Source organism: Apostichopus japonicus, chromosome 9 (assembly GCF_037975245.1).
Source record: "Apostichopus japonicus isolate 1M-3 chromosome 9, ASM3797524v1, whole genome shotgun sequence".
Classification (NCBI taxonomy): Eukaryota; Metazoa; Echinodermata; class Holothuroidea; order Aspidochirotida; family Stichopodidae; genus Apostichopus; species Apostichopus japonicus.
This window is the reverse complement of record NC_092569.1, coordinates 20,167,306-20,184,128: the sequence shown is the minus strand read 5'-3', so window position 1 is coordinate 20,184,128 and position 16,823 is coordinate 20,167,306. Positions and strand designations below refer to the sequence as shown.

Genomic DNA, 16,823 nt, shown 5'->3' with positions numbered 1-16,823 from the left:
TTTACTAGCCTGGCAATGATACTCAGTCAGATAACGCAGCCTAACGCTCGAATCTCCCCACCACTCCACACCCCCCCCCCCTTATACATACATACATACATACATACACAGACAGAATATCACACATCGTTTTCTTCGAGAATGACTCAACTGTCATAAGTCAGTGAAAGAACCTATTGTCATTTGAGACGGATCCAGGATTTTATAAACTGATAAAGGAGGAAGTGTGACCGTGGGACCGTTGAAGCTGGTTCCGATGTATATGGAAACTGATTCCTGGGGGAGGACAGAGGGGGGGGGGTGAATCATGACATTATCTTTAACGATGGAAACTACAACAGGTTTCTAAAGTGTGCATATCGATGACGTATTATATTAATTAGCAGATTGGGGAGTCGGGATTAAGTAAATTGGCATATTAGGGATGGATAATCCATTTAATATATCTGAACATACGATGGTGGTTGTTTAAGTTGGAATTGGTCAGAACGATAGAAAAACTTTTTAGAGACATTATGGAGACAGAAAGAACGACGAAAAAAAGGCAATAACAAGAAATAAGCTGACTTTTGAGTGACTACATATATTCATCGAATCTCCAAATAACATTTTTAAATATATTTAAAAAAAATGATTTTAAATTTTTTCTTCCTATAATCATTTGTAAAAGATTAAAGTGAAATTATACTCAATGAATGAACACAATGATAAGGGAATAGGAAATGGGATGGATATTAACTAGAAATAAATAATTGATATGGTTTTGCTTCGCCTTTACCGTTATTGAAGAATAACAGCGAATAATACAATCTTAGCCAATTCTTCGTCCGATTTTGCCTACAATTTTGAGACTATTACTAAAATTTCGTCGCACAACAAATCGTAATATATATACTAATATTTATCTCACTTTCTTCATGTTCTTTTCTGTTTAATTCTTCGTCGCGGATATATCTCCAATAAATTTGCTATAATTTCTGGATCGACAAAGAAGATTTATAAAGAATGATAGTACATAGACTGTTTTATAATCATTAATGTAAATTGTTTACAACGATAGCTTTTCCTTCTTAGAATTTATTTATAGTTTGTTACAATAGAGCCAGAGTAAATGTTTAAATCTGGTGAGAAAGTATGTCAGTTAAAATTTAAAACAAACGTCAGTATTTTACCAATCAATTAGTAATAACCGATGTATTTAACCTAAAAACTGCAACCTTGTACAATAGAACAATTATCCTAATTCACTTTGCCTAATAAGCATCTGTACTAGAATGATTCTGTTTCTAAGTAAGTCTGTCAGCTGAGGTTATAATTATCAGCTCTACCGGAAATCTGTTTTCATCATACAGAAACTACAGGCAACAATTCACACACATTAGTCAATCCTCTAGTGATATGTGAGGTGTGAAAGGTAACCAGTTATTATAACATAATTATCATAACATAAAGGAACAAACAGAAAAAAAACACGACAACCAAGCAAAATAAGGAAGTTGCTAACTTCCAGACACTTACTTGAATCGTAATGTCTACAGATAACATATTAAAGTAATATAAAGGGGAATATAGTAGCTATTTACCAAAATACTTACAGGTTCACTCTGTGTTACGAACATTAAATATGCATCATTATAAGAATGATAGTAGAAGGTCTAAACACGGATATTTAACAATTAACTATTTTTAATGAGTCTTGTTTCTTTATTTTCAATGACTTGTTTCACTGCCGATGGTGATCAGTTTATCATCATTCTCTGTTTATAATGTTTAAGTTATCTCTAGATTATTCAAAGCTGAGAATTATTCTAAACATCTACAACGCACTAGACAGGCCTTATCTTCATCTCAGTATACTTGATATTTTCATAGGAACCAGACGGTGTATACCAGGATATACCTGACTTTACATTCAGTGCTGCATGATAGTCACCATTGAGGGAACGTAAATCATTAACCCGGAACCACCAGCCACAATGGTAGTCATCCGAACATCCTCCATTGTTCTTGTCCGAGGTACTGAAGGAATAATTCAAGCGATTCTTTAAACCTCCAGCACCACCTGAATATTAAACAATAACATGAACGCATTTTAATTATGGTTATGCATATTGAGTTGAAAAAATAAAACCATAAACAATCAACGTCGGGATAGAGTAGTATGCATCATAGTTGGGAAATTATCTCAAAACATCAAGATTTATCGAATTATCAACTATCCAATCTCTATTATCATATTATAATGTCTGAAGATAACATATAAAAACAAAATAAAAGTGAAGAAGATCCAGGCACAGGGCTGGGGATGAATCTCTCATCTCCTCCCAATTTTGTGAAAATACTCTATTTTGACAACTTAAAGACAATTTTTATGAAAGTAATGTGCCCTTGAAAAACAACAAATAAAATTGACATAGGGTCTTTCGCACGGACGTGATTTACTCAATGTCACATGCCTCTCTGTCCCTCGAAGGTTTTGCAAACCCACTCCCCACTCCCCCCCCCCCCCTTCACACTCCCCAATTGAGTTCCTTCCCGCTTCACCTGCATTTGAGTTACTAACAGTAAACTTAAATATGGTCCAAAAGACATTGTTATTTTACATTGTTTTAATTTTTCAATATGCCGACAAACTGCTAAACGCTTGGTCTGTATACTTTTTAAGATTGCTGTCTAAAATACGGAAAGATTGTTTTTATTTAATGCCATCAATAAAAACAAAATAAAATTATAAACATAAAAGTGGTAATAAAATTTAAACTTTATACGGGTAAGGAGTTACTCATAATTTACGTAAGCGAAATCAATGTAAAAAAATCACTATCTTTGATAAAACTTGTGTGAAATATTTAATTATTATTATTATAGCGTGTATTACCATGGAATGATTACTTGCAGCTTACGTATAAAGACATAAATTGCCAGACTTAATCAAAACATATTTGACATCCAAACATTACCAGTTTACTTAAAAATTCTATTCACAAATTATTATTATTATTATTATTATTATAATGAGTATACTTCTCCATCTGTCCATATTATCCTACGATCTTAACGTGTCACGTACATCAACCGAAACATATGGTTTCCTCTTTTCTTCTTAATATTAACAAAATATTGGGTGTGCCTTCCAAGCTTCCGTGGACTGTGCAGATGTGGCGGTACATTGAATTGCTATCATAGGCTCAGTATAAAACTTTAAATTGATCTGGATTCGTCCTACGAGGGTGATTTTTTTTATTAAGACGTATCCTGCTACAACGGATATTGTGACAGTGTTGACTTATTGTCCCTTCAGCATTAGCGTATATCTGTGTATTGTATGTAGAAACATACATAAGTAAGTTCAAACGGATATTTCCACAAAATCATATTGGTAACAAAACTACTGTAGCGAATGTATCGTAAAAATTATCAGAGATAGTGTTAGTATTTATTACAGTCTGTAATATATTTAATGTACCATGTAAACTCCTTTAAGCCCCGTTACATTTATCACTGGAACGTGCTCACTAAACTTTTTTACGCTCAATTATTTCGAACAAGTTAAGAAAATAAGTGTTTTACATTATTTTTTGATCGATTTTTTTTGATCGATTGTCTGGCTTTACTTGGGAATAGCTCGTTTGAGCGATGTGCTACTTAATAATTATTATTTTAGAGATGTTATTTTGTCCACCAATCACAGGTTTGAATACAATTAAAAAAAAAAAAAACATTGATATTTTAATTAAGGCAACGACAACTATAATTTAACTGATTGTATTTTAAATTCTGATTTCATAGTATTAATTTCAGAGAAGAAAGAGAGAAAAAATCAAGGGAAAATCAAATTGAGTTTGCTTTATCGATTATATCGCAGTCACTTATTTTTGATAGGCTCCATAGACTATCTTTATAAATTGATAAGTCATTATCGCAGCCTGTAAATACCGTCTGCCCCCTCTACCGATCGGTGTTACTCCACCGACGCCATAGAATATACAAGGTTATAATAATATATATTACTCTTTGATTATCACCACGAATGCATCATTAACATGGCCGACATGAGTATATTTGTTTTACGACGTTTGAGCATTGATTATCTAATCACACAATAGCCTAACTGTTTACAAACCTGCATTTCCGCTGTATTCTCCAATTTTAGACAGTCGATAGTTGTCACTTTCATTGTTGATACGGAACCGGTCAAATTTAGCATAGAATGGATCACCATCTCTGCTCACAAAATCAATCCGGAGTTGATAATTGCCTTTATTGGTGAGGTGATACAATTTATCGTTACCCAACCAAAACTCATGACTGACATCACCAAAGCCTCCTTTGTAGCTGATCCAGTTACGATTGAAATCAACAGAACCATCAACACGACGTTGGAATACCTGATTGATGGGGAGATAAAATATTATAGTAACACTGTTATACCAGTTTCTTTTAAAAGAGATGTTATGTATTCTCAAGTATTGAAGCAAGCAACTAAATTACATGCATGTGGTTGTCTAAACTAAAGATGCCAGCAACTTCTCCCCCATTCTCAGTCCGGAAAAGAAAAGACATTCATCATAGCGCCCAAGGTCAGAGGTGAAACTCCAAGCGGTAAAAACTGCATATGGCCCATTGTTGTATATATCAAAATGACAAAATAGATGTGGTTCCTACGTGAGCTATGACGTAATAAGGTCAAAAATGCCCAAAACCTTACACATGTGTAAATAGGATATCATATTCTGATCGCTTATAGTGCATTACTCATCAACGTAAAACGCTACAGGTTCAGTGGCGGAGCTAGGGGTATTGGTCGGGGGGGGGGGGGTGACGAGAATGGTCTGAAGGGGCGCTTTCAACCCTATCTAAGCGGAGCGCCACCACAGATTGGCGCGTAGCGTACACAATTTTTTTAAGTAAAGATACTCCCTAGATCGCCGGAAATGACCCTTTCCGGGCCTGGCTAATTTGCAGATAAACGAAGAATTAAATAGGTGTCATCGCCAAATTACACCAACAAAATGTGACAAATGTCAATATTTATAGATGAGAGCGCAATAAAAAAGTCAATAATCGTGAATAAGTAAAAAGTGGTTAAGAGCTGAAAAGGTCGACCGCAGTCCATTTGAGTCCGTCAGGGGGGGGGGGGGCATCCGCTCCCCCCTGACTGTATGGACGCTCCGCCACTGCACAGGTTATGTGGTCAAAGGATGTAAAGGAAAGTGTTAGTGTAAATTATGCAATGCATTAAAATGAAAAAAAGAAAATGATTATGCCTTTTTACAACCTCAATGAGTAATGTAGAAAATCATAACGCAAAGAGGAACAGTTTTACACTGTAAAACTGTAGACGGTGAGCAGATACGGGGTTGTGGTGGTGTCTGGGTGCGGTTGTGTTGGGGTGGGGTTTGTTTGGGTGGAATAGGGTTGCTGTTTGGGTTTAGTGTCACACCTCCCCTCTCTAGTGAAAATCAAATACACCGTCTATACTAAACGCAGTTATAATAGACTTACCGTCCATCCTGCTCCGTCAGTCATATTATACAATGTATCGTCTATAATATAGGATGTCATACTGGACTTACCGTCCATCCTCCTCCGTCAGTCATATTATACATATACAATATATCGTCTATACAATAAGATGTCGTACTGTAGACTTACCGTCCATACTCCTCCGTCCGCCATATTATACATATACTATCTATCGTCTATACAATAGGATGTCATACTATAGACTTACCGTCCATCCTCCTTCGTCAATCATATTATACATATACAATATATCGTCTATAGTATAGGATGTCATACTAGAGTTACCGTCCATACTCCTCTGTCAGTCATATAATACATATGCTATATATCGTATATACTAAAGGATGTCATACAAGACTTACCGTCCATCTTCCTCCGTCAGTCATATTATACATATACAATATATCGTCTATACTATAGGATGTCATACTAGACTTACCGTCCATACTCCTCTGTCAGTCATATAATACATATGCTATATATCGTATATACTAAAGGATGTCATACTAGACTTACCGTCCATCTTCCTCCGTCAGTCATATTATACATATACAATATATCGTCTATACAATAAGATGTCGTACTATAGACTTACCGTCCATCCTCCTCCGTCCGCCATATTATACATAAACAATATATCGTCTATAGTATAGGATGTCATACTATAGACTTACCGTCCATCCTCCTTCGTCAGTCATATTATACATATACTATCTATCGTATATACTATAGGATGTCATACTAGACTAACCGTCCATCCTCCTCCGTCAGTCATATTACAGGAAACATCAAATGATGCTCCACTCCAGTTAGTTGGTATGATGGTATAAAAACCATTAGTAGTGTTTCCAGCATCGTACCAATCCTTACAGTCGGTCATGTGTTTTGTACAATTCACTCCATTACCATGGTAACCACTCATGCAGTAACATTTGCGGACATCGTTACGGACTTCACAAACCGCATCAGAGCTACACTGGTAGAGATCATTGTAGTTCATTACTCCGTTATCACAGGTGGAAATCCTTGTACAGTCTTCATTCACGAGAAGCGAACCATTCTGAATCAAAAGATAAATCAAGTCATAAGAGTTCAAAAGTTAAATTATGATTTAAATAAAACCGACAGGAAAATTAGGACAAAAACATTTGAAAAACAAAAACATATAATTAAGGATCTATGGTTCACTGTATGCAATATACTATCAATATACTATTTTCTGGCTTGTACCATCAGAGAGAAATGGTTAGTTAAAACTTTTCAAATACAAGACGAAACAATGCAAACAGACACACACACCAATCAAATAAACTTGTACTTAAATAATATTTTATTTGCAAGAAGAGAACAGAATTCCACCCTCAAGCTTTATTTTGCATTGTAATTATCATAATATGGCATTACCAAAATCAACACTCCAAAAGTGAAGAGAAAGAACACTAATAATTTAGGCTACTTTATTTATTTACTCTTATTTTTGTCTACCAAACTCGTACAAGAAATTGTGCAATCTTGTTAAACCTCCCCAAAGATTCCAAGATAGGTTTAAAATATCATCTTAGATTAAATTATGTAGGATATAATTATAATTCCGTTGTTACCAAAAATATGTCACGTCAATTCTACAAACAACTTGAAACTAAATTCCGCCGTATATTATCAACAACTGTACAATCAGGCTTATCGATTAGGTTATTATATGACTTGAAAATGAAGGTTAATGGACAAATATTTAATGATTCCATCTGGCTCCCATCATTTCTTTATCCATTTTCCGAATTCGTATTACTCACATGTAAAACGTAAAGTGGACTGAAACTTTCAATAGGTTGCACTCTAATCATTCTTAAAATGAAACTTGACTAAATGGAACTAAATAATAGCAATGCTATGATAATTAAATATTTGAATTACATCGAAACATTATCGAAATAAGGCTGTTCCTAACTCTTACCTGGATAACACTGCCATTACTCGTAAGACAGTTTGTACGGATCGTGGTGTATGATGTGGCGTCAACCGGAAGCGAGGTACCCTCATTACTTGACCCAAGTTCACTGGTAACTAGAATGTGAGTAATGTCATGGTAAAAAAGAGTGAAACAGAAAGTTAGAAGTGTTGTACAATACCAAGGAAGGATTCAAATGCAAGGTATTTGGGGTACGGTTCATCTCAGCATAAAACAAGTAGCTTACCACTCTCTTAAAATGATAGACTGAAGAATTCAGTCTTCTTTGAGACTGAAATTTTTTTCAGTGTTATACACTGAGTTTAGACTGAGAAACACTCTACTTAGACTGTATTATAGTTTCACCGTTCAGTCGCTGTTTTGGACTGACTGTATTAACCAATCAGCTAATCACATGTGGCATGGCATCTTACCATTTTCAGTCTCTGTATTCCACTGAAAAATGTATCCAATCAGAGAATAGAAATGCGCCTACGTCATCAGAAAACTTGCAACTACGCCGCACAGAAATAAGTGACAACGAGCGCTACAACTTGTGTACATATATACTACTATATTCTTCGCTTAGCCAGGTACTCGCTGTACTGTACATACGCACGCCGTACACACAGCTAGGCATGAACGAGACAGACGACCGTATGTCTAAGCTAGAGTAAAGGTTATAAATTAGCAATGGCTTGAGTCTTTAAGAACTTTTCTTACAAATAAAGGTTTCCACGAAGAAGTGATAACAGTGTTCGATGGTATGTATGTATGTTTTTTGTTGTTTTCTAATTAATACAGAATAAAAGCTTGGCAGTTCGTAACGTTAGTTATTCTAGGCTTGTGCGCGAGGTAGGCCTAGCTAGGCTGTACTATAGCAAATAGGGCCTAGGCTGTTGTTATAATTGGTGGGGCCTATTAACACGATCGTCGGGCGAATAAGCACGCCGGTCCTGCATATGTACCCGATCGTCGGGCAAATCAGCCCGCCTGTCCTGCATATGTACCCGATCGTCGGGCAAATCAGCCCGCCTGTCCTGCATATGTACCCGATCGTCGGGCGAATAAGCACGCTTGTCCTGCAATATGTACTCGATCGTCCCAAAATGAATCTAGCCTAGGCCTAGGCTAGGTTAACCTCATAACAGGTACTTGGACATAATAATGCTCAAGAAATTGCAAAACACAGTACTATTATGCATAGATTGTAAGCACCCTTGATTATTTGAAAAATGTAGTGACCGCTACAGCCATTACAGCATGAAGCTATCACGGTACCAGATCGTCGGGCAAATTAGCCCGCCTGTCCTGCATATGAACCCAATCGTCGGGCGAATAAGCACGCTTGTCAGGACTGCAATATGTACTCGATCGTCCCAAATGAATCTAGGCTAGGTTAACCTCATAACAAGTACTTGAACATAATAATGCTCAAGAAATTGCAAAACACAGTACTATTATGCATAGATTGTAAGCACCCTTAATTGTTTGAAAAAATGTAGTGACTGCTACAGCCATTACAGCATGAAGCTAACACGATTCTGTTAAACCATTACCATTGTATTTAAATCATGTGGAAACTGGAAAAGAATTGGTATGCTTTTTGTTATTTTATTAAACATATAGTGGGCCATCAGTCTTTATTATAAGATTTTACAGTAATATTACCATTCACTAATCTTATGAAATCAGTTTCTTTTACAAGCAGATAGACATATTAGTGAAATCAGTAGGCTAAAATGTAAATCATATTCCCTGTTCACTGGTTTTCTATGCTGATGCAATGGAATCAGGAGATGTCATGAACAATTAATCCTTAAAAAGAGAAATTTCTGAAAACAACTAACAACAAACCTTGCTTGGTAACCACACGCAAAAAATGGAGTGTTGAATTTTAACACTTTCCAGGTGTAGCCGTTCACCCTACACCTGAAGGGTTACTCTGACCCTGAGTAGGGTTACATAATTTATGTAGCGTGAATTTTTTAACACCTGCAGAAGTGTACTTTCAGTTCGAGTATTCTGATTGGTCAAACCTCCCGTCAGCTGGATTCTTAGTGTAAGTACCACCGTACCGTGAACATCCATTTACCGTACCTAGCAATACTTGTACCAGTTTGTCGACATTTATCGTTACTAAATGTACTATAGTAACCACAGCCATATATACGTTCAAGCCACAAAACGTTACGTACTCAGTGTGCGATAACGAGCTACAATGGCATGAAAATGACGTTATAGGAGACTGGGGCCTGGAAGAATTGATTGAAAAATTCGAAGGTATGTTTTGATATGATGTAAGTGTACGTGACAAGAACGAGATATGCTTAGAGACCCACGACTAAGCTGGGTAGACGAATGCATTTGAATCGCTTGCGTTACGTAGACCTAACGTTAAAGTCATACTATAAGTTAATATAATAGGCTAGCTGCTGTTTGTCATAGTCAACTCATAATTGTCAACGAATCAGTGTAGCCTACATACAAGTAAACATTAAACGGAATTGCCTTCGGACGGACGGAGGACTTTGGTCTAGGCCTTTATTGTAATCTAGTGCATTCTATTCCTTTTTGTGCGTTAACCGTAACTTCGTATACCCTGCGAGTCACTTTTTTAAGTAGTACTACTAGGCCTAGGCCTAGTACTAGTAGTAGTAGGGTATACTTAGGCTATTTCAAGACAATGCATTTTAAATAGCATGGGCCTATAGAGCACGCTGGTACTATGTTCAGTAAGGGATAAACATATATTCATGTAATGCAATATATAATTACCACTAATTGCCATTTTAGCTTGTAAGTTGTAGCAAGTAGGCCGAAGCTGATGTGGATTGGTGATAATTTTAGACCTAGGCCCAACTATAATTTAGCTATCTTATGGAAGTGATCTAGCTGTTATAATTCATATCAATCTACACAATTGCATACAGTGGGAGTGAGCATTGCTTTAAGCATTGTTAACATGATGCATTGGTTATAAAAGTTGCCTTCCTTGTCTGATGAAAGTTTAATGCAAGTTCCTGTTTTGACAAGTAATCACTATAGGCCATCTGGCTTTCTAGATTCAAACGTACTTGAAGAAGTTAGAATCACAACTGATTAAATTGTGGGCATTTTTTTTAGGAATGTTCATGTTTTGTGAGGGGTACATGTAAAAAACTGCTTATGCTCCAAGAAGGTTTTAACACAACTTCATTATGATGGGAATTTTCTTTTCTTTTCTTTGTTGTTACTTAGGAAGCATCAACTTGGAATTCTATTTGCAAAAGATTTCAGAAAGACCTCAGCAATATGTGTAACTTCTTGGAGGAAGCAAAATACACCCCAAGCAGTCATTTGTGATCATCCAGAGACATGCCCTACCCCAGAGGACATTTATGAAGCCATTGATGTTTGCTTCAAATTATTCTACCTGTTAAATCTGAATTATACCAAATTGCAAGTCTCGGTGCCTGGGAATTTTTCCAAAAAGTTGTCTACAAGTTGCCTGGTGGTGTGAAACGCAACCAGATTCGAGATTTTTATGCTCACCGTGCCGACAAAAAAGACAAAGTTACTGCAGTTTAGCAGTTGTCATAGACAGAACTCCATGTTTCCTCATCTTACGGATCAGAATGTATGTAAAGTTGTTGCTTATTTGGAATTTTCTTTGGGAAGAGTTTTTTCTTTGTGTTTAATTTGGAATACCAAAGGCACGAGCCAACAACAAAGACAAAGTACCTGCAGTGTAGCAGTCATCATAGACAGTACTCCACGTTTTCTCATCCCACGGATCAGCATATATCTAAAGTTGTTGCTTATTTGAAATTGACTTTGGGAAGAGTTGTTTCTTGCGTTTAATCTGGAATACCAAAAGGCATTTGCCAACAACAAAGACATAGTCACTGTAGTGTAGCAGTCATCATACACAGCACTCCATGTTTTCTCATCCCATGGATCAGAATTTTTCTAAAGTTGTTGCTTATTTGAAATTGACTTTGGGAAGAGTTGTTTCTTTGTCTTTAATCTAGAAACAAAAGGCATGTGCAAAAAAATAAAGACCAAGTAACTGCACTGTAGCATTTGAAAATGTTGGCACTTTTAAGTTGACTTAATTCCACAAGACAATACTTTTATAGCCTAAATTGTTCGTTTTACATTTAATGGGATATAATAAATGGACCTCTGGAATAGGAAGGTAGTAGAGTAGAAAATCCCACATTCTGAATTGTTTGTGTTGTCATTGCTTTTTGCTCTCTCTTAAATGTAACTTTCTGCTGTGAGCGATTCAAACATGCATCCATATTGTTTACCTAATTACTAGGTAATAATTAACCTAAAACCTGTATAAAATATTTACTAAACGGGTGCGATGTAAACTTTTCTGGCAAAATTTTACATAACAGTATTGTATTTGCGTTACATAATAAACATGTAAAACTTTACAAACCAGCAGTTAAATATACATCCAGAAGTATAAACGAGAGAGCACTATTGTGTGTTGAGAGTCCATTAAGTATCATCTTGACACAGATGACAAATGAACACCATATGGTGGTAATTCTACTCACTGAAGCAGAACTTTGACACCCAGAAGGCCAAAAAATGTGCACTAGAGTGTTAATTATACTCCCTGAAGTGCAATTTTGACACCCAGAAGTGCTAACAAATGAACACTTTATGGTGTTAATTTTACTTCCTGAAGTGTCATGTTGACACCCAGAAGTTTTAACAAATGAACACTTTATTGTGTTAATTTTACTCCCTGTAGTGTACCTTCAACACCAGGAAGTGTTATTTTGACACTTGTATGGGTGTTGTTAAGGCAACACTCGCAAAGTGTTATATTATGTTACACTTCTGAAGTGTTAATTTAACTCGGTGGGTGTTGTCCCTAATCCAAACAGGGTGGGGTGTTAAATTCAACACTTTACGATTCAAATTTAACACTTCATTTTTTTGAGTGCATGTACCTGCCAAAATCAACATGATAACCCATACATGTTAGGTTGAATTTGAATCCACAGTCACATAACACATCTCACCCGCCATGGATGACATATTGCTGCCTATCGTGAATTGATATATCTCCTTTGTACAATGCCAGTCATGTTCTTGTTTCTCCATTCTCTCCTAAATATTATTCTAGTCTAGTCTCTCTACCTCTCAACATATCTTTTTTTAAGAATGTTTTGATTCATACCATATTGCTTGTCCTTTATCACATTTATTTTTATCTTTACCAAACAGGAGGGCACAGATATTGAGAGCGCAGCACAGGGCAGATAAGGACAATATTGGCAGCCTTTCATCCTATCTCTCGGACCAGAATTGAACCCCAAACAATTCTTCATTGTGGCAGAAAAACTGGCCATTCAAGCAGGGACAGAGGCGTAGAACATGCATTAAACATAGACTATGCTCCCCCTCTACAACACTAGTTTTGTGAGTTCCATGCTTCCATGGTGTATGGAATTTTGCAACCAACAGAAGTGAAGTCTCTCGTCCGTATCCTTGTCACATCTATAAGGGCAGCCAGCATGGAGTTACTTCAAGGAGTGAATGTTACTTTTTTATTGCTCTGTAGTCCGGAACCACGTGTGTCAGCATGGAGTAGCTTTAAAAGGGTGTGAAGACTAATGCCGGTAATCTGACCTAGTTTCGAATGAGGTGTAACAGAAGTGTTAGACACTGCCATCGATCCCAGAAAATACAAACACAGCTTGCTACCGTCGGTAATTAGACACTAGTGTACAGTCAGTACATACAGCTGCGGTCAATACCCACATTACAGTGTATAAACGATACAGCGATGAACATCTCAGGTCCAGCTAAAGATATCAAGGTATCACGTTTCATTACTGTCTGTCTTTTTTAGCGACACGAACAAACATCACTTGCAAGCAACAGAAAGTTAACTTTTTTTTCAGATGGCTGCATGCTGTTTGGGACAAGTCTTCAATGCCTTAAAGGAGTAACTAACACATACCCTAAAACGTTAAATTGATTACCTGGAGTTACAAACAGTTTTATATGAATAGGGAGGGCTCCAGAAATAAATATTTAATTGATTTTGGGGTTTTAAAAATGTTTTTAATGATACTGATCTAATTATGAATGTAATTAAACAAACACCTAGTTGCCAAAAAAACTTTGTTGTATGGTTTTTCGATCATGTTATTTTAATGTTTACTTTAATGTTCCTACATTTCACTGCACTCACTATGTTGAAGGTTTATTTAATTAAGCAATTAATTAAGCTAATATTATTTATTGTGCACAATATTCCATAATTTGTTCCATGAAAAGCAAGTAACCTGATTATTATAAAGTCAGTAACTGTAGAAAATTCCATTTGAGAATATCCTTTCCTCATTATCCCCCCCCCCCATTTTTATTTAATTTTAGTGATGTAATGAGTCAAAACTGTTTTCAATTTTTTAGTCGACTCTCGAGTGACATTTCTTTTTCAGCTAGAGGCCGACATTAAAGGATTCACGTGAGATAATTTATAAAACTTTAAAATTTGATTGAAATCCCAATCAAAATCACTATATATGATTACTATCAGAAAATTAAGAAATAATTGAGGGTGGTATAATAGTCACATGTACTGTTTTTGCATACAAATTTGCTTTATATGAATGCCATATCATGAAATCGTGAATGCAGTATATAATAATTCATGTTTATCTAATAGCCATTATGAAGTTTGTGCCATTCTGTCAACTGCTTGCTTGTAACATTTTGTTTTGTGTGTGCTGGATAATGACTTTCAGCAATCGCCAATCTATATCATTGGAACACAAAGTATTAAATGTTCACCGCACTGATATATAGTTTGACCATTCCTAATAGTTTATAAATAACCTGCTGAAAATTTGTCATATGTTTTCCCCATTTTGAAACCATTCTAAGAAAATTGTTGCTACTATACATTAATGATTCACAACTGGAAAAAAGGCAATGTACCAGATCCATTGTACTATCGTCGTGTTTCCATCATATCCCTTTTGTAAAGGCAGGATCGTATAGTTACTATATCCTTTACAGTGGAAAATTTAAAGTTCAGTGAGATCGGGAGATGGGATCAGCTGGGTAAATAACGACTCAATTTACAGCTGTGTTGTCAATGAATTCCAGGGTATTACCACCTGGTAGTGACATACAAAGAATTTAAAGTGCTTTCTATTACAGTGGTGTTGCCAGACATTTGAATCTTGGTTGGTGATATGTCTATTTGTGAATTCCTTCTCAGGGGAGGGCGGGAGGGGTTCCCCAGGCCACCCATTGGCGACACCACTGATCTGTTCTCAGCTCACCTAATCCTTTCCAAAAAAATTAAAGAACATTTTAGATCCAGGCCCAATTCAAGCAGAAATTTGACAGATTAATATTGAACTGAAAATATGTCACTGTTATGTAAAGTATCTTTATAATTTGAACGTTTGTTGCAAAGATAACATGTTTTGTTGAACATCCCTCAGAATATTGTAGTTTTGATTTCTGTTTTTTTTTTATGATAACAAAAATTATATAAGAATATATAAGTGGGTTAGTGGGAATAAAATTACTGTTCGGTGGATATTGACAATTATATTTCTTGATGGAATACCATTTTTAATGTACTTTGTGTGTGACTGTCACAATGATTTTCTGGTCTTTATAGCCTAACATGATTGGATGTGAAGGCGAAGTCACTCCATGAAGTAGCACCTTTCAGTAAATTCCCCTGCATTAACAGATCATTGAATGTTGTCTTGATGACCTTAACTGCATCTTTATTGAAGAATTCCAGCACTTAGCCAACACGGAGGATCTATAGAAAAGTTTGTTCAATCCAGGATTTGCAGTTTATAAGATTGACAGTATAGCTGTGATGTGTAATAATTCAGTCTAAATGACCGACTGTTCAGTCTGATATCAGTCTAATAGACTGAAAGTATTCAATCTTATTAAGACTGGTGCTGCAATAAATCAGTCTAAACTGCTGACTGTTCAGTCTAAAGTGGTTTGATTTTCAGTCTATTAGACTGAAGAGTATTTAGTCTAATTAAGACTGACCTTCAGTCTTTACATTTCAGACTGGAATTCAGTCTAAGTAGTCTGATCCCTTATCCCATCCATCATTAGACTGAAATTTCAGTCGATTAGACTGAAATTTCAGTCTCTCATTTTAAGAGAGCATCATTGGTAGTAGATACTTCCGATTCCTCTGCTGTCGTAGGGTATGAAATGGGGTCAACCGGAACCGAGGTACCTCCATTGCTTGAACCAGATCCACTGGAAACTAATTTATGTAATTACATGGAAGGAAGCAGAGACGGAATTAGTACTCCAAATATTCGTTACTTGATCCCCTGTCTTCACCAAACATGTTCTATGATGGGGTACCACGGTCTCAAATTCATAATTACAGTATAAAATCACATAATACTTCAGGCATATGGCTATAGTCCTACAACAGGTAGTATGACATCAAAACAGCAAAAGTTAGAAGTGTTGTACAATGCCAAGGGAGGAATCAAATGCAAGGTATTTGGGGCGGTGTTCATCTCAACGGACCAGAGCCGTATATCTACGACTCTGCAACGGTTTCGTACTTACAGATAAAGTTGGTAACATTTTTCTATGCTCTGCTTTCTTTGGGAATACGGAGCGTTTGCGCAAAGGTAACATTGACTTATGATCAACTCAATGAAGGAGAAATCCACATTTCTCGTTTCAATTTCAAATCAGTTTCTCATATTCCTGAATACCCCCCCCCCCACCTCCTCCCTCCACCGCCTTAGTAACAAAGTTGAGACCAGGCGGAAAGGAAACAAAGACCATAAGTGAGGTTAATCAGGAATGATTGTTTTTGAAGAACTATTAGCGTGCCAATTTGGTGAGTTCATGCCATGCGTTTCATAATGCACCTCACATCAAACAATAACAAACATATTGATACCATATCCGTTTTTCGAGTCATCAACTTATTACCAATAAATTCAAACCAATACACACATGCTAAGAGACTTGATTGAGGTATATACACCATGTGGTCAGGTACAATAATATGAATGAGGCTTGACCACTTGTATTGTGAATGACTCGAGGAACTTAACAGGATTATGTTCATTGATTGCTAGATTGTGACTTAATGTTTCTACGTATTAAATGTGGTATAAAATTACAAAGAGGAATAGACTCAATACCCTTAGATTTGGCAGACTTTGCAACCCTGTAAATTATCTGGCAATGGACACTAACTCTACTTGCTGAGCTTTTCTGTAAGTGAATAATTTAATATTTAGTTATTAACTTCAAGATGTGTCTACATTTTGAGGAAAACATCTTATTCAGTGTCTCAATCTCTGTGAAGCTT

At 36.2% G+C, this 16,823-nt stretch overlaps 1 protein-coding gene across 1 annotated transcript in view; it reads right to left on the bottom strand.

Annotated features, from left to right (window-relative positions):
- Positions 1-1,174: 1,174 nt before the first annotated feature.
- The window catches only part of LOC139973134 (ficolin-1-A-like), a 51,276-nt gene continuing 35,627 nt past the window's right edge, over positions 1,175-16,823 (bottom strand). The window contains exons 6-9 of the mRNA XM_071979575.1: positions 7,481-7,590; positions 6,269-6,586; positions 4,124-4,388; positions 1,175-2,062 (exon numbers count right to left, since the gene is read on the bottom strand). Of these exons, the coding sequence (XP_071835676.1) occupies positions 1,827-2,062; positions 4,124-4,388; positions 6,269-6,586; positions 7,481-7,590 (929 nt within the window). The 3' untranslated portion in view covers positions 1,175-1,826. The remainder of the gene's footprint in view (positions 2,063-4,123; positions 4,389-6,268; positions 6,587-7,480; positions 7,591-16,823) is intronic.